This window comes from Hyla sarda, chromosome 9 (genome assembly GCF_029499605.1).
Source record: "Hyla sarda isolate aHylSar1 chromosome 9, aHylSar1.hap1, whole genome shotgun sequence".
Taxonomy (NCBI): Eukaryota; Metazoa; Chordata; class Amphibia; order Anura; family Hylidae; genus Hyla; species Hyla sarda.
Window position 1 is genome coordinate 8,075,447 of NC_079197.1, and position 26,973 is coordinate 8,102,419.

At 46.4% G+C, this 26,973-nt stretch overlaps 1 protein-coding gene and 1 long non-coding RNA gene across 3 annotated transcripts in view; one reads left to right on the forward strand and one right to left on the reverse strand.

Annotated features, from left to right (window-relative positions):
* The first annotated feature begins 6 nt into the window (after window positions 1-6).
* The window catches only part of LOC130290826 (uncharacterized), a 29,621-nt gene continuing 2,654 nt past the window's right edge, over window positions 7-26,973 (forward strand). Inside the window, exons 1-3 of the long non-coding RNA XR_008847711.1 lie at window positions 7-752; window positions 13,062-13,362; window positions 25,359-25,520. This is a non-coding gene — a long non-coding RNA (uncharacterized LOC130290826). The remainder of the gene's footprint in view (window positions 753-13,061; window positions 13,363-25,358; window positions 25,521-26,973) is intronic.
* The window catches only part of FKBP15 (FKBP prolyl isomerase family member 15), a 42,049-nt gene continuing 26,197 nt past the window's right edge, over window positions 11,122-26,973 (reverse strand). Inside the window, exons 20-31 of one of the 2 annotated variants that reach the window (XM_056538933.1) lie at window positions 25,414-25,446; window positions 24,902-25,073; window positions 24,692-24,828; window positions 20,988-21,134; window positions 19,569-19,649; window positions 18,074-18,175; window positions 17,373-17,426; window positions 17,187-17,288; window positions 16,079-16,186; window positions 14,719-15,410; window positions 13,678-13,765; window positions 11,122-11,596 (exon numbers count right to left, since the gene is read on the reverse strand). In XM_056538933.1, the coding sequence (XP_056394908.1) occupies window positions 11,519-11,596; window positions 13,678-13,765; window positions 14,719-15,410; window positions 16,079-16,186; window positions 17,187-17,288; window positions 17,373-17,426; window positions 18,074-18,175; window positions 19,569-19,649; window positions 20,988-21,134; window positions 24,692-24,828; window positions 24,902-25,073; window positions 25,414-25,446 (1,794 nt within the window). In that variant the 3' untranslated portion in view covers window positions 11,122-11,518. The remainder of the gene's footprint in view (window positions 11,597-13,677; window positions 13,766-14,718; window positions 15,411-16,078; window positions 16,187-17,186; window positions 17,289-17,372; window positions 17,427-18,073; window positions 18,176-19,568; window positions 19,650-20,987; window positions 21,135-24,691; window positions 24,829-24,901; window positions 25,074-25,413; window positions 25,447-26,973) is intronic. The other variant, XM_056538934.1, reaches the window with a different exon arrangement.

Consider the following 26,973-nt stretch of genomic DNA (forward strand, 5'->3'; position numbering starts at 1 on the left):
TATGGGAACCAGCCTCTGAAGCAGTTTAGCCACATTAGGCCTATACGACCTCCAAAGCTGGTAACCCATAGCAACCGATCAGAAACCAGCTAGTAAACTGGTCTCTGGTTGCTATGGGAACCAGCCTCTTAGGCAGCTTAGGCTAGGTTCAGACTACGGAATTTCCGCTTTGAAATTTCCGGCAGAAATTCCGCTTACTATAATGCACAGTGTAGTGAATGGTTTTCCGTTCACAAATTCACACTTCGGAATTTGTGAAGCGGAAAATCCGGATGAAAAATCCACTAGAAAATTTCCGCCTGAAGAAAGGGGTTGCTCTTTCTTCAGGCGGAAATCCTAGCGGAACACATAGCAGTCTATAGGAGACTGCAGTGTCCACGCGGTCCTAGCGCCGACTAATTCAGTCGGCGCAGGCGGAACTCGGAATCTCTGGGCGAAAACTTTCTGCCCGGAGATTCCGTAGACTGAACGTAGCCTTAGACCACGAGGCCTATACTACCTCCATAGCAACCAGAGAAGTGTAGAAAATAGAAGCTAAGCTCTGATTGGTTGCTACAGGTTACCAGCTTAACATAAGGACCAATCAGAACCTAGCTCTGAGCTGTGTGGAAAATAAAAGCTGAACTCCAGTTGGTTGCTACGGGTAACCAGCTTCTGAGGCCTAATGTCCAAGACGTGACCTGAACCCTCTTATGCCGTGGCGGCTTCTTAACCCTTTAATGACTGGGGGTGTTTGGTGCCATGGTGTCCAGGTTTGTTTTAAGTAATTTTTGCTGTTATTTTTATTATTTTTTTCATTTTTTTTTTTTCTTCTATGGTTTTCAGAGATGAGCGAACTTACAGTAAATTCGATTCGTCACGAACTTCTCGGCTCGGCAGTTGATGACTTTTCCTGCGTAAATTAGTTCAGCCTTCAGGTGCTCCGGTGGGCTGGAAAAGGTGGATACAGTCTTAGGAAAGAGTCTCCTAGGACTGTATCCACCTTTTCCAGCCCACCGGGAGCACCGGAAAGCTGAACTAATTTATGCAGGAAAAGTCATCAACCGCCGAGCCGAGACGTTTGTGACGAATCGAATTTACTGTAAATTCGCTCATCTCTAAACACAACCAAAATGGACACTTTGGTAAGTGTACACTTTGCCCCAATGTCTTCTACTATACCGTTTACATGTGATGTATATTCTTAGCATTGTAGCGACCCGATTGGCTGCATTAAGTCAACGCATCTCAGTTTTGTTTGTTTTTTTGCACTATTACAGCTAACCCCCCCCCCCCCCCCCCCCCCCCCCCCCCCCCCCCCCCGAGTGTATTGCTCCTCAAAGGAGACACAGTATGCTGGACATTACGGAAATGTTTATGGCGTTATCGGCAGGACGCACCCATCTGTCACAGGTTCCCTGGTTTATGAGGTACAATGGGAGAAACAATTTGCTGGACCAATTGAGGGTTTAAAGGGGTACTCCGGTGGAAAAACTTTATTTATTTTTATTTTTTTAAATCAACTGGTGCCAGAAAGTTAAACAAATTTGTAAATGACTTCTCTTAAAAAATCGTAATCCTTCCAGTACTTATTAGCTGCTGAATACTACATAGGAAATTCTTTTCTTTTTGCAACACAGAGCTCTCTGCTGACATCACGACCACAGTGCTCTCTGCTGACATCTCTGTCCATTTTAGGAACTGTCCAGAGCAGCATAGGTTTGCAATGGGGATTTTCTCCTCCTCTGGACAGTTCCTAAAATGGACAGAGGTGTCAGCAGAGAGCACTGTGCTCGTGATGTCAGCAGAGAGCTCTGTGTTCCAAAAAGAAAAGAATTTCCTCTGTAGTATTCAGCAGCTAATAAGTAGAGATGAGCGAACTTACAGTAAATTCGATTCGTCACGAACTTCTCGGCTCGGCAGTTTATACTTTTCCTGCTAGTTCAGCTTTCCGGTGGGCTGGAAAAGGTGGATACAGTCCTAGGAGACTCTTTCCTAGAAATGTATCCACCTTTTCCAGCCCACCGGAGCACCGGAAAGCTGAACTAATTTACGCAGGATAAGTCATCAACTGCCGAGCCGAGAAGTTCGTGACGAATCGAATTTACTGTAAGTTCGCTCATCTCTACTAATAAGTACTGGAAGGATTAAGATTTTTTTTTTAATATAAGTAAATTTACAAATCTGTTTAAACTTTCTGGCACCAGTTGATTTAAAAAAAAAAAAAAAAAATTTTTTCCTCCGGAGTTTATGGTTAGTTTAGATCAGTGGTCTCCAAACGGTGGACCTCCAAATGTTGCAAAACTACAACTCCCAGCATGCCCGGACAGCCGTTGGCTGTCCGGGCATGCTGGGAGTTGTAGTTTTGCAACATCTGGAAATTCACTGCTATAGAGGGATCAGCCATTTGCGGTCGAGGCATGCTGGGAGTTGTAGTTTTGCACCATCTAAAGGTTTGGAGACCCCTGATTGATGCTGTGATTTACACCCATTGTCCGCTCATGTATAACAGGACTCTGCCCCCCTTCCCGGACAACAAGCAAATCATTGACCGCCCAGTTAAACTGTGCAAGAACGGGTGAGGGGACATTTTTAACCCTTATCCAGCTAAATATATAAGCCATCATCCATGTGGGATACATCACCCTGGTGCGGCCCCTGTACCGAGGACTGTGTTATTGGGTGTATACTCTGTATGCTGTGACTACATTATGTTTGTCTTTTTTTGCTCTGTACACTGTGATATACCTCTCACCCCCCCCCCCCCCATACCGTGGAGATGTCCTACACCAGGACCTGTCCTTATAATAAAAAGTGCCTTTGCATGGAGAATGTCGTTTTTACTTTTTATTTTAACGTATATTTAGGATACGTTCACACGTACATAATCTGCTGCGGAACTTCCACAACTGATTGTGTTGCTACCTATTAACTTCAATGGGTCTGCAGCAGAATACGTACGAGTGAATGTAAGGCTATTCCGCAGCAGCAGAGTCCCATTGATTTTAATAGGATTCTGCTGCGCGCTGTTCACATAGCAGAATTTCCACGCCGAAAACATTTGGTGCGGAAATTCAAATTCCGGTGTCCGCAGAAAGAATAGACTTGTTCCTGAGTGGTCCGCATTCAGGGGCAATGTCTGTGCGGAGATTTTCCGTGCGGACATTGCCATATAAACATAGCCTATGGCTCGGGAAAACACAGACGGAAATTCCACAGATAGCGGTTGTCAACTGGAACATGCTGGTGCTACGACCGCTCGGAAATACACCGCCTGGAATCTGAATTTTCGCAGCAGATGTTTCCGCCGTGTGCACGGTGCAGCAGAAATCCATAAAAAACAATGGGACTCTACTGCAACGGAATTTCCGAGCTGAATTTTTCTACCGGATTTTGCTCAGAAATGACGTCATGTGAACATGGCCTTAGGGCTTGTTCACAATGGACGGATCTACAGCGTATTTTACGCTATGAATCCGCCATCGATGGACCCCTAATGTGTGCTTCAGATGTGTCTGCTCGGATTGGCCATCCGCCGCTATGAGCAGAAATACTGCTGCTATGTGAGAGTCGCCGCGCAGTATACTCGCACACATCGTGGCTGCTCCCCCTGAGCCAGGCCAAGAGCAGCCGTGATGTGTGCGAGTATACTGCGCATGCGCACGGCGACTCGCACATCAGTGTGTCTGCTCATAGCGGCAGATTGTCGCTCCGAGCAGGCACATCTGAGGCACACTGTAGGGGTCCATCATCAGCGGATCCGCTGCGTAAAATACGCTGTGGATCCGCCGGTGTGAACAAGTCCTTAAAGGGTGTTTCCAGAAAAAAAAAAAAAAAAACATGGCTACTTTGTTCCATAAACAGCACCGTTTCCATTAGCAGGTTAGTTCTATTGACTTTAGTAGACCCGAGGTGCAATACTAGACACGACCTGTGGACCTGTGTGGTGCTGTGAGGTCTGGCCTCTGAACTGAAGGAGCTGCACCTCTGATTTCGTACGGAGCCCCCTTCACTCTGTTTTACTGCTTCCTAGCTGGCTCGAACACTTTAAACAGATTTGTTCAGTATTGTGCACATAAAGGGATTATTCAGGATAAAAAAATAGCTACTCTATTACAAAAAAGAGCACCACTCCTGTCCTCAGGTCAGTAAGCTGCAATACCGCACACATATCCCTATGACAGAGTTTTCTGTCGGCTGCAGTCCCCAGGTGTGTCTGGTGAACGTGCGCTCCTACCGAGATCCTACAAGCTGTGAGTGTGTGCTCCTACCGAGACTCACCTACGCCAAGTTGTGAGCGTGCGCTCCTACACAGATCCACCTACGCCAAGCTGTGAGCATGAGCTCCTACCGAGACCCACCTACTCCAACCTGTGAGCGTGCACTCCTACCCAGACCCACCTACGCCAAGCTGTGAACGTGCGCTCCTACCCAGAGCCACCTACGCCAAGCTGTGAACGTGCGCTCCTACCGAGACCCACCTACGCCAAGCTGAGAGCATGCGCTCCTACCGAGACCCACCCACGCCAAGCTGAGAGCATGCGCTCCTACCGAGACCCACCTACGCCAAGCTGTGAACGTGCGCTCCTACCGAGACCCACCTACGCCAAGCTGTGAGCGTGCGCTCCTACCGAGACCCACCTACGCCAAGCTGTGAGCGTGCGCTCCTATCCAGACCCACCTACACCAACCTGTGAGCGTGCGCTCCTATCCAGACCCACCTACGCCAAGCTGTGAGCGTGCACTCCTATCCAGAGCCACCTACGCCAACCTGTGAGTGTACGCTCCTACCGAGACCCACCTACACCAACCTGTGAGCGTGCGCTCCTATCCAGAGCCACCTACGCCAACCTGTGAGCGTGCGCTCCTATCCAGAGCCACTTACGCCAACCTGTGAGCGTGCGCTCCTATCCAGAGCCACCTGCGCCAACCTGTGAGCGTGCGCTCCTATCCAGAGCCACCTACGCCAACCTGTGAGCGTGCGCTCCTATCCAGAGCCACCTACGCCAACCTGTGAGCGTGCGCTCCTATCCAGACCCACCTAGGCCAACCTGTGAGCGTGCGCTCCTATCCAGACCCACCTACACCAAGATGTGAGCGTGCACTCCTACAGAGACCCACCTACGCCAACCTGTGAGCGTGCGCTCCCACCCTTTTTTGGAAAAGTATGCAGTGGTAGTTGCAAGTGACCTGGGAAAAAAAGTTGCCACTTTTTGCGAAAAACAAGCAGTGAAGAATGCTTTATATATTCCTAAGATTAAATTTCTTACCATTTATGATCCCTGCTTGCTGTCATGAATGGAAACATATATTTATATCCAGAGGCTGCAAGCAATTGTGGATCCAAATCTGCAGAATCCAAAGGCCGGACGTCCATCTTGATCATGTCTCCTTGACACAGTGTATCACACAGTGTATCCACAACTTAGATTCCACAACAGATCAGGTGTGTGAATGCTCCCTAAGGCCTTGTTCACACGGCAGAAAAATTGTTCTTAATGGGATTCTGCTGTACCGTGCATATGGCAGAATTTCTGTGCTGGAACCACGGGTATACCGCGTCATACGTTTAGGTAGTGTTTCCCAACCGGGGTGCCTCCAGCTGTTGCAAAACTACAACTTCCAGCATGCCTGGACAGCCAAAATACTGTCAATGTATTATAACACAGCTGAGGAGTTTGTTACAGTGTATCCAATTTCTTTATGGCAGTGTTTCCCAACCAGGGTGCCTCCAACTGTTCCAAAACTACAACTCCCAGCGTGCCCGAACAGCCAAAGAATAGGGTTTCCCAACCAGGGTGCCTACAGCTGTTGCAAAACTACAACAGCATGCCAAGGGATAGTGTTTACCAACCAGGGAGGGTCCAGCTGTTGTAAAACTACAACTCCGAGCATGCTAGGTGTTGTAGTTCTGCAACAGCTGGAAGCACCCTGGTTAAGATGTAAATCTGACCTCCACACGACTATATGACAACCCCCCCTCCCCTCCCCTCCCCCCTCAAGCAGCTCCAGAGTCTAGAACTTACCTGACACTTGTCTTCTTTCCCTTGACGATACTCATGGGAGTTGTAGTTGTCACAGCTGGAGGCACACTGGTTGGAAAACACTAGTTCTAGATTGTGTGTGTGGGGGGGGGGGGCAATTGATCGCCATTATTGTGATTGGTAGGGTACCCCCACCGATCAGCTAGTTACCCCCCCCCCCCCCCCCTATCATGAGGTTGGGGATAACCCGTTCAAAAGTTCCCATATATTGTGCCCTCGGAGCACTGCCACGAGCATCTGGCAGGAAAATTCAAATCCCGAAAAGAATTGACATGATAATTGTTTTTGCGGAATCTGCTTGGAAATGCATTTCTGCGCAGTCCTATTGCCAGCATGTTCTGACAGCGCCTGCGGAAATTTTCTGGGTGGACGTTCTGCAAATAAACGTGAACATATTCTAAGGTCACAGTCACACGTATTGTATCAATATAAATAGCTGAACACAACATCGACTGCATATACCCTTAGGGATACATTCACACATACAGGATCTGCTGCAGCCATCAATGTCAGGAACTGTCCATGGACAGAGGTGGCAGCAGAGAGCACGGTGGTCAGACAGAAAAATTCTAAAAGAAAAGAACTTTCTCTGTAGTAAACAGCATCTGATAAGTACTGGGAGGATTAAGATTGTTTAATAGAAGTCATTTACAAATTTGTTTAACTTTCTGGCCCCAGATGATTTAAAATAAATTGTTTTCCACCGGAGTACCCCTTTAATGACTGAACACAACATCAGATCCTGTACATGTGAATACACCCTTAAACAGTTTCTTGCATTAACTTTCTCGCAATGCACACGATTAACCCCTGTTCCCCCTGAGTGGTCAGGACAACAATGGACGTTGCAGAGATCTGGCCAAAGTGCAGCACACCCCACAAACACCCTATGCACTACTGCCATCTTAACCCCGTGTATGAACACTGACCTCAGTTAGTGATAAATCCACCGACCGTGCCCTCTATATGGACTCGAAGTCCACACGGCACTGAACATAAATCCGAATCACCAGACGGGAGCCGCCATTCTCTGGTCACAACTGAATTCTGAGAAACTTCATTGGACTGTGTGATCCTGAGAACTGAACTACTACCCTCAATATACAGAACAAGGTTTTGGCCCGACACGGTGGGGATCTTCATGTCTTCTGTTTCTGGCCTTGCTTTATGGGAATAGACAGATTGGTTTTCCAGAGACTTAGTCTAAACCAGGATTCATCATCTAACCAGAAATTACGTCAAGAGACCCCAAGAATCCCATCTCAAGGCATGGTGACATGTACCCGAGCGGTCAATGCTAGTAATAAATGGGATGTCCATTAACTTGAAGAGAATTTCACACGTTTTCGGTAAGAAGAGTCTAAAGTGAAGCGGACACCATGGATCTGCCGGATCTCGAGGCCCAGATCCCAGACAGTCCCGTTGAGTGCGCCATATGCTACGAGATTTACAAGACCTCGTCCAAGTCCAGGGCACCGAAGACTTTACAGTGTGGGCACAACCTCTGCCTGCACTGCCTGAGGAAGCTGGTGTGCCATAGCGTGCTGCTGACCTTTGTGGTGTGCCCCTTCTGCCGTAAGGTCACTTTAATACCTGATGAAGGCGTGCAGGCCCTGAAGACCGATGAAGAGACCTTGCGCCGAGCTTCCATGGCCACGGTGGTCAGCAACCACTCCAATGTCCAGTCAGAGAGCTCTGGTTTCTCTAGTGGAAGAAACTCCCCATCTCTGTCCCAGGACCATATGCAGTCCCCTCAACCATCCATCTTCACCATCAACGAGGTGCTGGTCCCGGATGGAGGCCAGCTATGGGGTGGCAGGTACATGCAAGAAATTCGGAGCACCTATCTGCTGGGAATCACACGGAGGGTGGCCCTCTCTGAAGCCCACCCATCTCCCACCCAGACGTCTTTTTCAGCAGACAGCCTAAGACTTTGCTTCGCTTTGGGACTTATCATATCACTTGGCTGTGTTTTCTTCCTTCTCATATTCTTCAAGTAGTCAAGAGGTAAGGAGAACGTCTCACCTGGCCAGGACAGCTCGAAAAACAAAGTTACGAGTCAACCGGGTCCCGTAAAGACATGAATAATAACTCTACAGAGGACTTGATCATTGTGTAACCTTTAATTGTGTAGTCTAGAACATCTATGGTGATCTTCCATTGACCATTTGTTGCACGCAGATGGCCTTCACCAGATGAATCCTGGTCCACGGAGCAATCTCGATTGTGTAGTCTAGAACGTTTATGGGGATTTTCTTCTGGTCAATGGTTGCGCACAGGTCTCCTCAACCAGATGCCTTATTGCATATGGTAAAACCTCCGATTGTGTAGTCTAGAACATCTATGGTGATCTTCCTTAGGTCAATGGTTGCACACAGATGTCCTCCACCAGATGACTGACGGAATAATCTCAGATTGTGTAGTCTAGAACGTCTATGGGAATATTCCATTGATTACTGGGGGGGGGGGGGGGGGGGGGGGAAACACGTGTTCTTCGCCAGATGACTCTGTGTATGGCAGTGTTTCTCAAACAGGGTGCCTCCAGCTGTCTGGGCATGCTGGGGGTTGTAGTTTTGCAAAACTGGTGTATAGAATGACCTCCAATTGTGTAGTCTAGAACGTCTATGGTGATCTTCCATTGACCATTTGTTGCACACAGATGTCCACCAGATGACCCCTTGTATAAGGAATAATCTCCGATTGTGTAGTCTAGAACATTTATGGCGATTTTCTTCCGGTCAATGGTTGCGCTCAGGTCTTCTCCACCAGATGCCTTATTGCGTATGGTAAAACCTCCAATTGTGTAGTCTAGAATGTCTATAGGAATATTTCATTGATTACTGGAGGCACACGTGTCCTCCATCAGATGACTGTGTATGGCAGTGTTCCCAAAACAGGGTGCCTCCAGCTGTTTCAAAACTACAACTCCTAGCATGCCCGGACAGCCAATGGCTGTCCGGGCATGCTGGGAGTTGTAGTTTTGCAAAACTGGTGTATAGAATGACCTCTAATTGTGTAGTCTAGAACGTCTATGGTGATCTTCCATTGATCCCCCCCCCCTCCATCCAATAAAACATCTAGATCAAATTATTAACCCTTACCCTGGACCTACTTAGGTAAACAGATTTTTTTACATGTTTACACCTGCGGTAAGGAAGCGAGGAGTTGCTAGCGGCAGCATTTGTATCTGTGATTCACATCCATTTTTGTATTATTGTTATGAGATTATCAAACATGACACCAAACTGATTAAAATGTGTTGTATAAAACAGAATAAAGATTAACTCTGCTTCGGACAGTCTCTATTTATTAGAAGGGTCCAACTTCACATACAATTCTGCTGCAGAGAGACCCCCCCCCGAGTGAATGGGTGTAATCTGAAAGGGAACACAGCAACAAATGTGCAATTTTCCTACAGTGCCCCTACAGGGGAAAATAGGTATTACATAGTGCTCTTTTAGAGGGGGTAATCCACTGGAAACATTTTTTTTTTTTTAGATCAACTGGTGCCAGAAAGTTAAACAGATTTGTAAATGATTTCTATTTAAAATTCTTAATCCTTCCAGTACTTATCAGCTGCTGTATACTCCACAGGAAGTTGTGTAGTTCTTTCCAGTCTGACCACAGTGCTCTCTGCTGACACCTCTGTCCGTGTCAGAAACTGTTCAGAGCATGACAGGTTTGCTATTGGGATTTTGCTTGTACTCTGGACAGTTCCTAAAATGGACAGAGGTGTCAGCAGAGAGCACTGTGGTCAGACTGGAAAGAACTACACAACTTCCTGTGGAGTATACAGCAGCTGATAAGGACTGGAAGGATTAAGAGTTTTAAATAGAAGTTGATTACAAATCTGTTGATCAGCTGCTGTATGCTCCAAAGGAAGTTCATTTCTTTCTGTCTGACCACAGTGCTCTCTGCTGACACCTCTGTATATTTTAGGAACTGTCCAGAGTAGGAGTAAATCCCCTTAGCAAACCTCTCCTGCTCTGGACAGTTCCTGACACGGAGAGAGGTGTCAGCAGAGAGCACTGTGGTCAGACTGGAAAGAACTACACAACTTCCTGTGGAGCATACAGCAGCTGATAAGTACTGGAAGGATTAAGAATTTTAAAAATAAATAATTGACAAATCTGTTTAACTTTCTGACACCAGGTGATTTAACAAAAAATGTTTTCTTTTCCATGGGAGTACCCCTTTAATTCAAGAATAATTCTATAATGCACAGAGAAGCCGAGTCTTCCAGGGAGTTTCTGTACGACCCATAACTTATTCCATTGCAGAACATTCCACCAGTGAACTGGTAATGTAATATAATGGTAATGTAATGATGCTGGGCTTGGACGTAGTTTTTTCTAAAGCTTTCAGAATGGTCAAAATAAAACAAAAAAGGTATCCGCATATTACAAGTGGAGGCAACTAGAAATCCGACAAATGCCGAACTTGATTTATTGAAGAACAATTTGACTTTTGCATCTACAGAGTATTAAAAAATACAAGACATTTGGGTCATAATCCAGTTAGTAACATATAAGAACGAATAAATGCGGAGCTCCTGATTAGAGATGAGCGAACTTACAGTAAATTCGATTCGTCACGAACTTCTCGGCTCGGCAGTTGATAATTTATCCTGCATAAATCAGTTCAGCTTTCAGGTGCTCCGGTGGGCTGGAAAAGGTGGATACAGTCCTAGGAAAGAGTCTCCTAGGACTGTATCCACCTTTTCCAGCCCACAGGAGCACCTGAAAGCTGAACTAATTTATGCAGGATAAGTCATCAACTGCCGAGCCGAGAAGTTCGCGACGAATCAAATTTACTGTAAGTTCGCTCATCTCTACTCCTGATCACAGGCTGCGGGGGAACGCAACCCACATTTGCTCCAGCGCAGCATTTTATTGTATAAACTCCCTTTTGCAATGCATTTTGGGTCATGAGCTCCTTCCTGCACTGCATTCTGGGTCACGACTGCCTTTTTTGCGACTGCCCAAGTCAGTGTTTTCCAACCAGGGTGCCTCCAGCTGTTGCAAAACTACAACTCCCAGCATGCCCGGACAGCCGAAGGCTGTCCGGGCATGCTGGGAGTTGTAGTTTTGCAACAGCTGGAGGCACCCTGGTTGGAAAACACTAGCCCAAGTATTCTCGGTAATGAGTGCTCTCTTGCAATGCATTCAGGGTAATGAATGACCTCCCCCCCCACAATGCATTCTGGGTAATGAGTCCTCTCCCACAATGCACTGTACCTGTAGGCAGCAGTTGATATGTGATGTCATCAGGTGTAGGTTCTGATCCGCAGTCGATAATTATATTTTACCAGCACAACTGAATATATATATATATTTAAGACTGGAACAGAGGCGGATTCCTCGGCGCCGACCGCAGCGGCTCGTAACTTAAGAAGTTCATGTTTCCTCCAGTATTCTGGCGCTTGCGCTCTCATGTGCTTGAGATGTTGCTGTGCAGTCTATGAAGGTCACCCGTATAAGGCCTGATGGTTATAGTTACCCCAACCAGTCCAAGTCATCATCTTCTTCATCATCTCCGAAGAGAGGCGCCGGGGGAGGATGTCCCTTCATGCTCTAAAGATGGAGGACACAGTCATAGGAAAAGGACACGCCGATAGCCATACCTCATCGCATCTCGTTCATACGAAATCTAATTGACAGACATGTGACCGACACCACGGCCCAGACATCTCAAATCAATCTGGACCAGGATGTACATAGAATTCATGGGGTCCCATAGCAAAAATCTGATTTGCCCTCCCTCATTTCTGACTATGGCACCCCAATAATCCTCCACCCTCCCTCCATCTTCTGAACCAGTGTTTCCTAACCAGGAGCCTCCAGCTGTTGCAAAACTACAACTCCCAGCATGCCCGGACAGCCGTGGATGTCCAGGCATGCTGGGAGTTGTAGTTTTGCAACAGCTGGAGGCACCCTGGTTGGGAAACACTGTCCTGAACTATGCATCGGCACAGCAGAACTCACTCTGAAGGCTCGTTCACACGGACGGATCCACAGCGTATTTTATGCTACGGATCCGCCGCCGATGGACCCCTACAGCGTGTGTGTCTCCGATGGCAATCCACCACTATGAGCAGGCGCAGTACGAGTCGCCGCGCGCAGTATTCGTACACATTGTGGCTGCTCCCTGGGCTGGGTTGAGAGTAGCCGCGATGTGTGCGAGAATACTGCGCATGCGCGCGGCGACTCTCACATTGCAGTGTGTCTGCTCGTAGCGGAGGATCTGAGACACACTGTAGGGGTCCATCGTCGGCAGATCCGCAGCGTAAAATACGCTGTGGATTCGCCCATGTGAACAAGCCCTGAAAGGACCGTACTGGAGCTCGATCTAGCAGCATATCGGCACGGTGAAGTCTGACTTACGCTGCGTATTCTCACACATTACCTGGCGCCAGCCACGTGCGCACAGTGAGGTTTGGAGGCGGAGCAAGCGCACCAACGTAACTGTGATGCATGGGTCCGCCTCCAAACCTCACTGTGCCGCCAGGTAGCCCTGTGTGTGTGCTGATAGGAGAATACGCTGCGCATGCGCTGTGCGTGACCCAACCCTTAGATTGACTTCTGCTGCTAAATTCAGGCGATGGGGTAAGGGGGTCGGTTTTTGATCAGCGGTGCAAGGGCCCGTACAGATAGACCATACAACTGTGGTCAGGCCGCTCTGTCCCATGGGCCCAATGGCAGTTGTGTAGTCCGCCTCTATGGACGTAGCGAGTGTGCCTGAAACCAAAACTGTCCGGTTTGGCCCATCTTTTTACAGCTCAGCTTTGATATCTTAGGCTGCTCTGGTAAAAATAGGCAAAATCAAACGGTTTAGCATTCAGGTATACTAAACCGTACCTGTCACCAAATAAAACTTTTACTATAGTGTTCCTTATGTAATTCGTAGACACTTACCCATTCACTTGCTTTTAAAATTATCAAGAGAAATAGGTTTAAAATGTAATCTAATACACGGCCACTAGGTGGCTCTGTTCTGTTCCCTGCCACAATTAATACAGTGAGTTTGGTCTCCTTCCAGCCTGGCAAGAGTCCAAACTCAGGAAGTGTTTCTCTGCACGGAGCTTGATTGACAGCTGCACAGAAAGTGAAAGCTCCACAGATTGTCACAGAAAGCTGCACAGACTGAAAGCTGCAGGAGAGCCTCACTGATGGCAACACAGACTGAAACATGCACAGAGCCTGAGGTCTTCTATTAATCACAGCGCTGCAATTATGTGAGGGCGGAAGTGGTCCCCCAGCAGGCTTCAGTGATGTAATGTCTCCTGGGAAACACCTACTTTCTTCTGCTGGGAGATTGCACAATATGAGCAAGAATAAAGGTAAGATACACAGCTTTTTAAAGCTCTTACATTTTTTTTTTTTAAGGGCTCGAGGGGTGTTAGGAGTAGTTAGGGAACATAGCCCGAGTTAGTTTAGAACAGTATATTTGGTGACAGTACTTTTTAATAAATCCAGCCCGATGTGTTCAAGTACACGGGAGGAGGAGACCAAGGCACCGGTGGTACAGGAACAGTATATTATTCCAGTATAGACATGTATGTTGATGACTGAGGCGTGAGGTTTGGCGTACCACCTGCCTCATCCATGTGCTCACTGAATATACCTTATCAAGTGAACGGGATAAGAACACTTACTACTTCCTCCTCTTCTTCCTCTTCGTGTTTCGCTTTGGTCGCAGGAGACGCATCTTTGAATAAATCTTCTTCATCGGATTCAGCCAGACTGAAAAAATAAATAGATGCTCAGTGACATCCACGGCGGCCATGACCGGGCCCACATAACCGTCAGGAGCCCATCACCTGAATAGGGTTGAGATAGTGAGCGCATATGTTGGGCCATCTCCTTTCCCTTATAGGACAGTGTTGTGCCTCCAGCTGTTGCATAACTATAACTCCCAGCATTCCGAGACAGCCAAAATACTGTCACTGTACTATAACGCAGCAGAGGAGTTCGTTACAGTGTATCCAATTTCTCTATGGCAGCGTTTTCCAACCAGGGTGCCTCCAGCTGTTGCTAAACTACAACTACCAGCATGCCCAGACAGTCAAAGGACAGTGATTCCCAACCAGTGTGGGTCCAGCTGTTCCAAAACTATAACTCCCAGCTTTCCCAGAAAGCCAAAATACTGTGACTGTACTATAATGCAGCAGAGGAGTTCGTTACAGTGTATCCGATTTCTCTATGGCAGCGTTTCCTAACCAGAGGCCCTCCAGCTGTTGCTAAACTACAATTACCAGCATGCCCAGACAGTCAAAGGACAGTGATTCCCAACCAGTGTGGGTCCAGCTGTTCCAAAACTATAACTCCCAGCTTTCCCAGAAAGCCAAAATACTGTGACTGTACTATAACGCAGCAGAGGAGTTCGTTACAGTGTATTCGATTTCTCTATGACAGTGTTTCCTAACCAGGGTGCCTCCAGCTGTTGCTAAACTACAACTCCCAGCATGCCCAGACATTCAAAGGACAGTGATTCCCAACCAGTGTGGGTCCAGCTATTGCAAAACTACAACTCCCAGCATGCCCGGACAGCCTTCGGCTGTCCGGGCATGCTGGAAGTTGTAGTTTTGCAAGGACTGGACATACACTGGTTGGGAAAGACTGCTATAAGATGAATCAGACATCCACACGACCATATGACAACCCCCCAGGCAGCTCATGTGGAGTCTAGAACTTACCTGACACTAGTTGTCTTCTTCCCCTTGACAGGACTGACGTCCGCCTTCCCTTGTGTCTCAGGACTTCTGGTAGAGCTGAGGACTGGGATGTCTCCCTTCGGGGGTACAGGACTACTGCCACTCTCCTCATCGCTCCCAAGCGGGGGTGGATCTTCCCGTTTCTCATCATCTAAGTCATTGGCCTTAGATAAGGGGGCGGTAAGCTCTTCGTGTTCCGGATCGTCTCCCTTCAGGTCCTCCTCAATCTCTGGAGAAGGTTCTTTGACCTCTGCAGCATTACTGACAGTCTCTGCTTTTACAGAACTGTCCTCTGCAGACTCTTTGGCAATCTCCTCCACGGCGGTAACAATACTGGACTCCGACATATCGCTGGAGATCATGTGTACGAGAGCTGAGGGGGTATCCAGATCCTCCTCAATCACCTTCACCGCTTCCTCTTCCTGCTGCTCCTCCTCCACCACTGTGGGGGCTTCTTGGCTTAGATACCCATTGACCAGGTCTTTAGTCTCTGGAGTCTCCTCAATCTGTCCATGGTCTGCTGAGACGGGTACACCGGGGGGAGGAGACATTGTAGGAACATGTGACTCAGGTTGTGCCTCTATTTCGGCCTCGTCCTCCTCATCTTCCTCCTCACTGCTGCTCACCGCCGGTTGCTCGTCCTGAGTTTTGTTAAGTAACTGTAGTGTAGTCGCCTGAGAAGAATCAAATTCCATAAAAATTTTAAGATCTTTGATCTCGCCATCCTTCGTTCACATATGGGGGTTTGTTACAATGTATAAGGGTAAGTAATGCTTTGTGAGCTAAGGCTGCGTTCACACAGACGTCTAGACCCGTCCCGTTCTTCTCCCGTCAAAAATAAAAACGGACAATAACGGATGCAAACGGATGTTATCCGTCTGTATCCATTTGGATACATTATTGTTCAGTTAATAAACAAAAAAAATAAAAACATTTTTTTTTTTGTTCTGAGCATGCTCAGAAGTAAAAACTGATCAGGAAACGGATTGAAAAAACGGATGCAAACGGATGACATTAAAAGGCTCATCCGTTTTCCATAGACTTCAATGTTAAATTTACTGTATCAGTTTTTTTCTTCCGTTTTTTTGACGGAAGAAAAAAAATACTGCCGTTTTTTTCTGCCGTCAAAAAAACGGAAATGAGTGCAGACGGGTACAAACGGATGTAAACGGATTGTAAAAAAAATCCCATTGACATGAAAGGGATTTTTTTAAAGCCTGCAAGAATGGAACCGAAACGGGGATTTAAAAAAACGGGGACAGACGGCCGTGTGAACGCATCCTAACAAGGCAGCACCACCTGACCGCTCCTACCTAAACCTGGTGGCTATGATGGCGTTTACCTTTATGGTGCCCATGATGGTTCCCAGCACTGCCCGTCCAGTGTAGGACTCCTCCAAGTCAAACTCTTTTCTGAGGGACTGGAACACGCCGTTCATGATCTTCTTCACCTGAAGGGGGAAAGCACGCACTAGTAAAATAAAGTGCACAGTCTAAGGCCTCGTTCACATTGCTGTCGGGATCCTGATCCCATAGACATAGCAGCAGTATACAGATAGAGCTGGAGGGGAGGTGTATAACTACTATATATCCTGATCCCATAGAAATAGCAGCAGTGTACAGAAAGAGCTGGAGGGGAGGTGTACAACTACTATATATCTTGATCCCATAGAGATAGCAGCAGTATACAGAAAGAGCTGGAGGAGAGGTGTATAACTACTATATATCCTGATCCCATAAAGATAGCAGCAGCAATATACAGATAGGGCTAGACGAGAGGTGTATAACTACTGTATATCCTGATCCCAAAGAGATAGCAGCAGCAATATACAGATAGAGCTAGACGAGAGGTGAATAGTTACTATATATCCTGATCCCATAGACATATCAGCAGCAGTATACAGATAGAGCTGGAGGGGAGGTGCATAATTACTATATATTCTGATCCCATAGAGATATCAGCAGTGTACAGATAGAGCTGGAGGGGAGGTGTATAACTACTATATATCCTGATCCCATAGAAATAGCAGCAGCAGCATAGAGATAGAGCTGAAGGAGGAGTATAACTACTATATATATCCTGATCCCATAGAGATAGCAGCAGTATACAGAGAGCTGGAGGGAAGGTGTATAGCTACTATATATCCTGATCCCATAGAGATAGCAGCAGTATACAGATAGACCTGGAGGGAAGGTGTATAGCTATTATGTTTAATAAACATATTGATGGGGTCACTTTGCCTAATAGAAGTCTGCACCCTGGGGTACTCTAGCTGTTGGGAAACTACAACTCCCAGTATGCCCTGACAGCCGCAGGCTGAGGAACCACAGGATGCAACCCACTGCAGTACTTGAGCCATATTTAGCTAGTGATTTTATTGGGGCCCCAATAGATGTAGGGACCCGGCTGTAGTTGCCAGACCCCCCAATAAGTGTAGTGCGGGGTCTCACCTCCTCTGCAGGATCGCTGACCGGATGTCCGTCACCTCTAGTCTCCTGCGCCTCCCTTAGTTGTTCCGTTAATGATGCGACCTGAGTCTGGAGCTGTTCACACTGGGGGGGGGGGGGATACAGGGGCCACAATAAGTATAATGATCGTGTGTTATCACTGGGGGGCTCAGACATCAGGGGACCCACCTTCAGTCTCAGAGGCTCCAGCTGTGCTGCCCCCTCCTGGAGTCGGGATAGTCTCTGCTCATGGCGCAGTCAGTAAACCAGATCAGGACGGAGTGATGGGGCGCGGATAGAATTGGAAAAGATTAGATACATTAGTGAAAAGGTTTGATACATGGCAGCACAACTAAGCCATTCACGCTGCAGCTAAAGCTTAGTCACTGGATAATGAAACATTCTACAACCGAATGGACTCAATATCTCTGCTTGCTGTCAGAGCCATTGTGCTGTACATATGGGTGCCGAGAAATGGCGCAGGTACTGTACCCTGATCCACCATATTGAGCTGGACTCAACCTCTAAGTATTAACAAGATTTGGTTCTATTCACAGACAGGAAGCAGAGATCTTGAAAAAGGTGAGAAATTTCAAGGGGCTGTCTAGAGAAATACTGATTCTTTTTTCTCCCAATAAAGCACCACTCCTGTCCAAGGGTCGGGGGTAAGACTGTAGCTCAGTCCCATTCACTTCATTGAAGCTGAGCTGTAATACCAGACACAACCTGTAGATAGGGGTGGTGCTGTTTTGGTAGTAGTAGTGTTTTTCTAATCCTGGACAACCCCTTTAAACAAGTGGGTTTTAGAAAGTTGCAGAAATCTCACCTTAGCTACCTAAAGTGGAGAATCCCCCCCCACAATAACAACATCAAAGAAAAGCCCCCCTAACCTTCTCGGCGAGGTCTTTCGCAGACAGCAGGTCACTTTCGCTGGCACGGATTTCCCGGAGTTGGTCATTGAGAGAAGTTATCTGGCTCTGTAACTTCGCGCACTGCAGAGGAAACAAGGAGAGAATAGCGCAGTCATGTGACCCATTACCTACCCTGGTGCAACAAAACATACGGCAGACTATAGAGGGCAGGACTGGTGCAAGGATTTTTGCCACCCTAGGCGAAAGCTAATTTGGCCGCCCCTTGACCCCGCCCATTGGCTCAGCCCTTAGACACTCCCCACCTTACTACTAGGGTGACACACTGTAACAAACCCCCTCCTCATGTAATCTCCTTACTACTGGGGTGACACATTGTAACAAACCCCCTCCTCATGTAATCTCCTTACTACTGAGGTGACACACTGTAGCAAACACACTCCTCATGTAATCTCCTTACTACTGGGGTGACACACTGTAACAAACCTCCTCATGTAATCTCCTTACTACTGGGGTGACACACTGTAACAAACCTCCTCCTCATGTAATCTCCCTACTACTGGGGTGACACACTGTAACAAACCTCCTCCTCATGTAATCTCCTTACTACTGGGGTGACACACTGTAACAAACCCCCTCCTCATGTAATCTCCTTACTACTGGGGTGACACATTGTAACAAACCCCCTCCTCATGTAATCTCCTTACTACTGAGGTGACACACTGTAACAAACACACTCCTCATGTAATCTCCTTACTACTGGGGTGACACACTGTAACAAACCTCCTCATGTAATCTCCTTACTACTGGGGTGACACACTGTAACAAACCTCCTCCTCATGTAATCTCCCTACTACTGGGGTGACACACTGTAACAAACCTCCTCCTCATGTAATCTCCTTACTACTGGGGTGACACACTGTAACAAACCCACTCCTTATGTAATCTCCTTACTACTGGGGTGACACACTGTAACAAACCTCCCTCTCCTGTAATCTCCTTACTACTGGGGTGACACACTGTAACAAACCTCCTCCTCATGTAATCACCTTACTACTGGGGTGACACACTGTAACAAACCTCCTCCTCATGTAATCTCCTTACTACTGGGGTGACACACTGTAACAAACCTCCTCCTCATGTAATCTCCTTACTACTGGGGTGACACACTGTAACAAACCTCCTCCTCATGTAATCTCCTTACTACTGGGGTGACACACTGTAACAAACCTCCTCCTCATGTAATCTCCTTACTACTGGGGTGACACACTGTAACAAACCTCCTCCTCATGTAATCTCCTTACTACTGGGGTGACACACTGTAACAAACCTCCTCCTCATGTAATCTCCTTACTACTGGGGTGTCAGGGTTTAGCTGGATGGGCGGGTGCTTCGGATGCTGTCTAACTTTATTGCTACTTGCAGAGCAGCGCCCCCATCAAGAGTGCGCTCTAGGCAGCTGCCTATTTTGCCTATAGACAGAGCCGGCCCTGATAGAGGACGAACCCATAATCACCTTCTCCTTCAGGGGCTGTAACTGGGCAGCCTGATCCTGGAGCTCCGTCACCTTCTCCTCATCCATCTCCCGGGAGGACGACTTCACGTAGAGAAGACAAGAAAGAAAAGTAAGTGAACCCTCAGGATATCAAGGTGGATGGAAAATCCTATACACTCCTGATGTGATATACTCGACCGATGCGGTGACCGATCACTCCTTACAGCAGTATTTCTCAACCAGGGTGCCTCCAGCTGTTGCAAAACTACAACTTCCAGCATGCCCGGACAGCCAAAGGCTGTCCGGGCATGCTAAGAGTTGTAGTTTTGCAACAGCTGGAGACACCCTGGTTGGGAAACCTTACAGAGGTGATCCAGGATAAGAAAAAAACATGGCTGCTGTCTTCCAAAAACAGCGCCACACCTGTCCACAAGTTCTGTGTGGTATTACAACATGGCTCCATTCACTTCAATGACGAGCTGCAATACCACACACAACCTGAGGACAAGAGTGGCGCTGTTTCTGGAAGAAGAAAGCTATGTTTTCCTAATCCTGGATAACCCCATAGAGAAGGCCTACACCCTATCACACAGCAGTGTTTCCCAAACAGGTTGCCTCCAGCTGTTGCAAAACTACAACTCCCAGCATGCCCGGACAGCCGTCGGCTGTCCGGGCATGCTGGGAGTTGTAGTTTTGAAACAGCTGGAGGCATCCTGGTTGGGAAACATTGCCTTACAAAGGTCATCCAGGATCAGAGAAACATAGCTGCTTTCTTCCAAAAATGGCACCACTCCTGTCTTCAGGTTGGGTGAGGTATTACAGGTCAGATCCATTAAAAGGGTACTCCACTGCAAAACATTTTCTTTTAAAAGTTAAACAGATTTGTAAACTAAGTCTATTTAAAAACCTTAATCCTTCCAGTACTTATCAGCTGCTGTATACTACAAAGGAAATGCTTTTCTTTTTGAGTTTCCTTTCTGCCTGACCACAGTGCTCTCTGCTGACACCTCTGTCCATGTCAGGAACTGTCCAGAGCAAGAGAGATTTGCTATGGGGATTTGCTCCTACTCTGGACAGTTCCTAAAACAGACAGAGGTGTCAGTAGAGAGCAGGCAGAAAGGAAATTCAAAAAGAAAAGAACTTCCTCTGTAGCATACAGCTGCTAATAAGTACTGGAAGGATTAAGATTTTTAAATAGACATCATTTACAAATCTGTTTAACTTTCTGGCACCAGTTCATTTAGAAAAAAAATAAGGTTTTCCAGCGGAGTACCCCTTTACAGTGTATAGATACCACAAACAACCTGAGGACAGGGGTGGCGCTGTTCTCAGAAGAAAGATGCCATGTTTTTGTCTTCCCACCTCATACATCCTGTGGATACGCCATAAACCATTCGCCAGTCCACTGCCCACACAACGGCCACTCTGCCCCCTACTGACCTGTTTAGCAGTCGCCTGTTCGCGGCTTTTTTTCAGCTGCCGCCTCAGATTCTCAATGTCCTCCTGGAAGTTTCGTCGCAGCTCCTCCTGCTCCTCCTCTGCCCGCTGCCTGTCCTGCTGCGACTTCTTCTTTCTCTCAGACAGACTCTGCGGCACAACAACATATATTATTATAGATATACAGAGATCCCTCAACTTACTATGGCCTCAACATACAATAGTTTCAACATACAATTGTCTTTTCTGGACCATTGTAAGTTGAAACCAGACTCAACATACAATGTACAGACAATCCAGATCCGTGAAACATGTCAATGGCCGGAAGAACTGAACAATCAGAATGGGCATTTTACTGGTAAAAACCCTGTATTCCTAAAGTGCATGCACTGACTGGTGTCTGGTAGCGCCCCCTACAGTACAGGGAGGTATTACATGTTCTGTACTCTTTACCTGTATTACTGAAGTGTATGCACTGACTGGTGTTTGGTAGCGCCCCCTACAGTATAGAGAGGTATTACATGTTCTGTACTCTTTACCTGTATTACTGAAGTGTATGCACTGACTGGTGTCTGGTAGCGCCCCCTACAGTACAGGGAGGTATTACATGTTCTGTACTCTTTACCTGTATTACTGAAGTGTATGCACTGACTGGTGTCTGGTAGCGCCCCCTACATTACATGGAGGTATTACATGTTCTGTACTCTTTACCTGTATTACTGAAGTGTATGCACTGACTGGTGTCTGGTAGCGCCCCCTACAGTATAGGGAGGTATTACATGTTCTGTACTCTTTACCTGTATTACTGAAGTGTATGCACTGACTGGTGTCTGGTAGTGCCCCCTACAGTACAGGCAGGTATTACATGTTCTGTACTCTTTACCTGTATTACTGAAGTGTATGCACTGACTGGTGTCCGGTAGAGCCCCCTACAGTACAGGGAGGTATTACATGTTCTCTACTTTTTACCTGTATTACTGAAGTGTATGCACTGACTGGTGTCTGGTAGCGCCCCCTACAGTATAGGGAGGTATTACATGTTCTGTACTCTTTACCTGTACCAGGGTTAGCTGCTCCTTTGGACACCAGGTGGACACCTTTGACTCCATGTTACTTTTTTAGGACACTGTGTACTGTACAGGACCCCAAAGAAGATCCTGTGCTCTACGTAGACCAGTTTTTCCCAAGCAGGGTGCCCCCAGCTGTTGCAAAACTACAACTCCCAGCATGCCCGGACAGCCTTCGGCTGTCCGGGCATGCTGGGAGTTGTAGTTTTGCAACAGCTGGAGGCTCCCTGCTTGGGAAACACTGGCATAGACAGTGATTACAGCTCCCAGCAGTATTTATTACTTTTATATGTAAGGATTTGCTTTATCTATATTAGTTATCTACTTATTTATCTTTAATCCTCACTTTTTCCTATTTTTGGATGACATTTTGGTGCCTTTAGAACCAATTAACAGGTTTCCATAGAGTTATGGTCTCAACATACAATGGTCTCAACATACAATGGTCATCCCAGAACCAATTAATATTGTAACTTGAGGGACCACTGTATATATTAGGGATCGACCGATTATCGGTTTGGCCATAGACCGATGCCGAGACCACCGCTGCCCCATTGCCTCCCCCATCCCCGGTTTTATAATTACCTGTTCCCGGGGTCCGCACTACTTCTGGCTCCTGCGACGTCCTGCGTAGCGACGAGTGACGTCCTCAATGCAACGTCGCAGTCAGTGCGCACAGCGACGGCTCAGGACGCCGCCGGAGCCAGAAGTAGTAGCACGGACCCCGGGAACAGGTAATTATAAAACCGGGGATGGGGGAGGCGATGGGGCAGCGTCGGTGCAATGGTGGTTGGACTAGGGAGGACAGGCAGGGGGAGAGAAGCAGGTGGCGGCGGCGGTCTCTGGCCCCGCAAAAGCCGATGCAGTTCATTGATTTAATACACCCGCTTTAAATCATTGATCTGCGGGGCCGGGGGGGGGGGGGGGGGGGATTGGCGATAACTTATACCGGAATATCGGTATTAGTTATCGGCTATCGGCCTGAAAGGTCGCAGATTATTGGTATCGGCCCTAAAAAAATTATATCGGTCAATCCCTTATATATATATATATATATATATATATACACATACACTATATACTCAATATAAGGGGCCATCAATACCCAATACAAAGAGGAACAGGTGACTCCAGCTGCATAGTCAGTCACAGATGAAATATCTCCATGCTTTACACTGCATCTCTGCCTGAATTCCATTACAGGGTGCCTCCAGTAGCATGCTGGGAGTTGTCATTTTTCAACAGCTGGAGGCACCCTGTTTGGAAAACACTGTCCTAAGGTGTTGGTTGCAATGGCTGCCTTCTGCAACCTCCAGTCCATGTTCACACACCGCAACGTTAGCCGTCTTTTTCTATGTAAATGGCTAAAATATTGCAGTTTTATTATGCTTTAGGCTGTAAATGGAGATGAGCGAACTTACAGTAAATTCGATTCGTCTCGAACTTCTCGGCTCGGCAGTTGATGACTTATCCTGCATAAATTAGTTCAGCTTTCCGGTGCTCCGGTGGGCTGGAAAAGGTGGATACAGTCCTAGGAAAGAGTCTCCTAGGACTGTATCCACCTTTACCAGCCCACGGGAGCACCGGAAAGCTGAACTAATTTATGCAGGAAAAGTCATCAACTGTCGAGCCGAGAAGTTCGTGACGAATCGAGTTTACTGTAAGTTCGCTCATCTCTAGCTGTAAACAGACGGGGAAAAAAAGCGGATTTTTCTTTTTACTGTGTGGGAACATGGCCTAAGAGCAGTGTTTGTTACCCAGTGTGTCTATTGCAAAACTACAACACCCAGCATGCCCTGACAGTCAAAGGCAGTTTTCAATTGCTGCCTCTGCAACCCTTAAATCATGTTCACACACCGGCCGTCAGCTAAAACACTGCAGTTTCCCCCACATTGTGTGAACATGGCCTTAGCGCAAAACAACAACTCTCAGCATTCCCAGACAGCTGTTGGCAGTCAGAGAATGCTGAGAGTTGTAGTTTTGTAACAGCTGGAGGCACCCTGGTTGGCAAACACTGGGCCTCGGTATTCAACCTGTGGTTCTCCAGTAGTTGCAAAACTACAACTCCCAGCATGCCCGGACAGCCAACGGCTGTCCGAGCATGCTGGGGGATGTAGTTTTGCAACAGCTGGAGGCCCCTGGTTTGAAAAAACTGGGCTAGGGCCAAGGTGTCCAATCTGTGGCTCTCCAGCTGTTGCAAAACAACAACTCCCAGTATGCCCGGACAGCCGTTGGCTGTCCGTGCATACTGGGAGTTGTAGTTTTGCAACAGCTGGAGGCCCCCTGGTTGTGAAAAACTGGGCTGGGTCCAAGGTTTCCAACCTGCAGCTCCCCAGCTGTTGCAAAACTACAACTCCCAGCATGCCCAGACAGCCGTTGGCTGTCCGGGCATGCTGGGAGTTGTAGTTTTGCAACAGCTGGAGGCACTCTGGTTGGGAAATACTGCAGTACAGCAAGACATATGTGGAGGCAAAATAGCCTCTAAAAAACGATGGGAGGCTGCTGCAGCAGAATTTCGAGACGGACCAATTGGACAGTGTGTATGAGCTATTAAGGGGAACCCCGAAGAATCACTAGTGACCCCAGAGTGATGTCATCCAGTACACTCTATGGATTCCGGCGCCTGTTGTGGTCACTCACCTTTTCTAGATTCTCCTTCTCTATCTTCAAGTCTGAGATTTCGTCTTCCATGGCAGTCAGTTTGAGCTCCAGGGTGCGGCGGCTGTCCTTCTCAGCTTTGGCGCGGTGTTTCGTCTGTTCCGACGTCTCTTTCATCTCTGTGGTATACATTTACATATTAGACCGGAGTGGAGTGTGCACTAGGATGTCCGGAGTGGAGCGTGCACTCACCTATAAGCTGAGCCTGCAGCGAGCCGAGCTCCACCCGACACTTCTCTGCTTCCTGCAAGGAGGCGGCGAGCTGGGTGCGCAGGTCCATCTCCTTCTTCTGGTAAGCGGTCACCTCCAGCTGCAGACGGGACAACTGGCCGGTGGCGGCGGCGAGTTCTTCGGCTACTTTGGCCTGAAATAAGAAGCGGGGAGTGAGTGATCCGAGCAGATAACATCGGGGGAGATCATTAGCGAAGCCACCTGCAAACTGCAGCTCTCCAGCTTTTGGGGAACTACAACTCCCAGCATGCCCTGAGCACTGTAAGGCTGTCACGGCATGCTGGGAGATGTAGTTTCCCCAGCAGCTGGAAAGCCAAAGCAGATTATGGCAGTTCTCCCTTACATGTTAGTATCATAATGAAAGAGTATTAATCTGGAGTATAGACAGTACTAATGAGTATCATATCTGTTATATAAGGAGAGAGAGGAAGGAAGAAAGGAGGAGGAGGAGGAGGAGACCCTACAGACCTCACCTGGTACCTGCCCAGATCCATATGCAAAGCATGCTGGGAAAGAGAAAGCAGCGACAGTGAGAACAAGCAAGCGAAACGCAGAGCGGTATAGAAAAACAACCCGCCAGGTATTTACTGAACAGTATTATAGTAGTTATAATATTATAGTAGTTATATTCTTGTATATAGGAGGCAGTATTATAGTAGTTATATTCTTGTATATAGGAGGCAGTATTATAGTGGTTATATTCTTGTATATAGGAGGCAGTATTATAGTAGTTATATTCTTGTATATAGGAGCAGTATTATAGTGGTTATATTCTTGCATATAGGAGCAGTATTATAGTGGTTATATTCTTGTATATAGGAGCAGTATTATAGTAGTTATATTCTTGTATATAGGAGCAGTATTATAGTAGTTATATTCTTGTATATAGGGGCAGTATTATAGTAGTTATATTCTTGTACATAGGAGCAGTATTATAGTAGTTATATTCTTGTATATAGGAGGCAGTATTATAGTAGTTATATTCTTGTATATAGGAGCAGTATTATAGTAGTTATATTCTTGTATATAGGAGCAGTATTATAGTAGTTATATTCTTGTATATAGGAGCAGTATTATAGTAGTTATATTCTTGTATATAGGAGGCAGTATTATAGTAGTTATATTCTTGTATATAGGAGGCAGTATTATAGTAGTTATATTCTTGTATATAGGAGCAGTATTATAGTAGTTATATTCTTGTATATAGGAGCAGTATTATAGTAGTTATATTCTTGTATATAGGAGCAGTATTATAGTAGTTATATTCTTGTATATAGGAGCAGTATTATAGTAGTTATATTCTTGTATATAGGAGCAGTATTATAGTAGTTATATTCTTGTATATAGGAGCAGTATTATAGTAGTTATATTCTTGTATATAGGAGCAGTATTATAGTAGTTATATTCTTGTATATAGGAGCAGTATTATAGTAGTTATATTCTTGTATATAGGAGCAGTATTATAGTAGTTATATTCTTGTATATAGGAGCAGTATTATAGTAGTTATATTCTTGTATATAGGAGGCAGTATTATAGTAGTTATATTCTTGTATATAGGAGGCAGTATTATACTAGTTATATTCTTGTATATAGGAGCAGTATTATAGTAGTTATATTCTTGTATATAGGAGCAGTATTATAGTAGATATATTCTTGTATATAGGAGCAGTATTATAGTAGATATATTCTTGTATATAGGAGGCAGTATTATAGTAGATATATTCTTGTATATAGGAGGCAGTATTATAGTAGTTATATTCTTGTATATAGGAGGCAGTATTATAGTAGTTATATTCTTGTATATAGGAGGCAGTATTATAGTAGTTATATTCTTGTATATAGGAGGCAGTATTATAGTAGTTATATTCTTGTATATAGGAGGCAGTATTATAGTAGTTATATTCTTGTATATAGGAGGCAGTATTATAGTAGTTATATTCTTGTATATAGGAGGCAGTATTATAGTAGTTATATTCTTGTATATAGGAGCAGTATTATAGTAGTTATATTCTTGTATATAGGAGCAGTATTA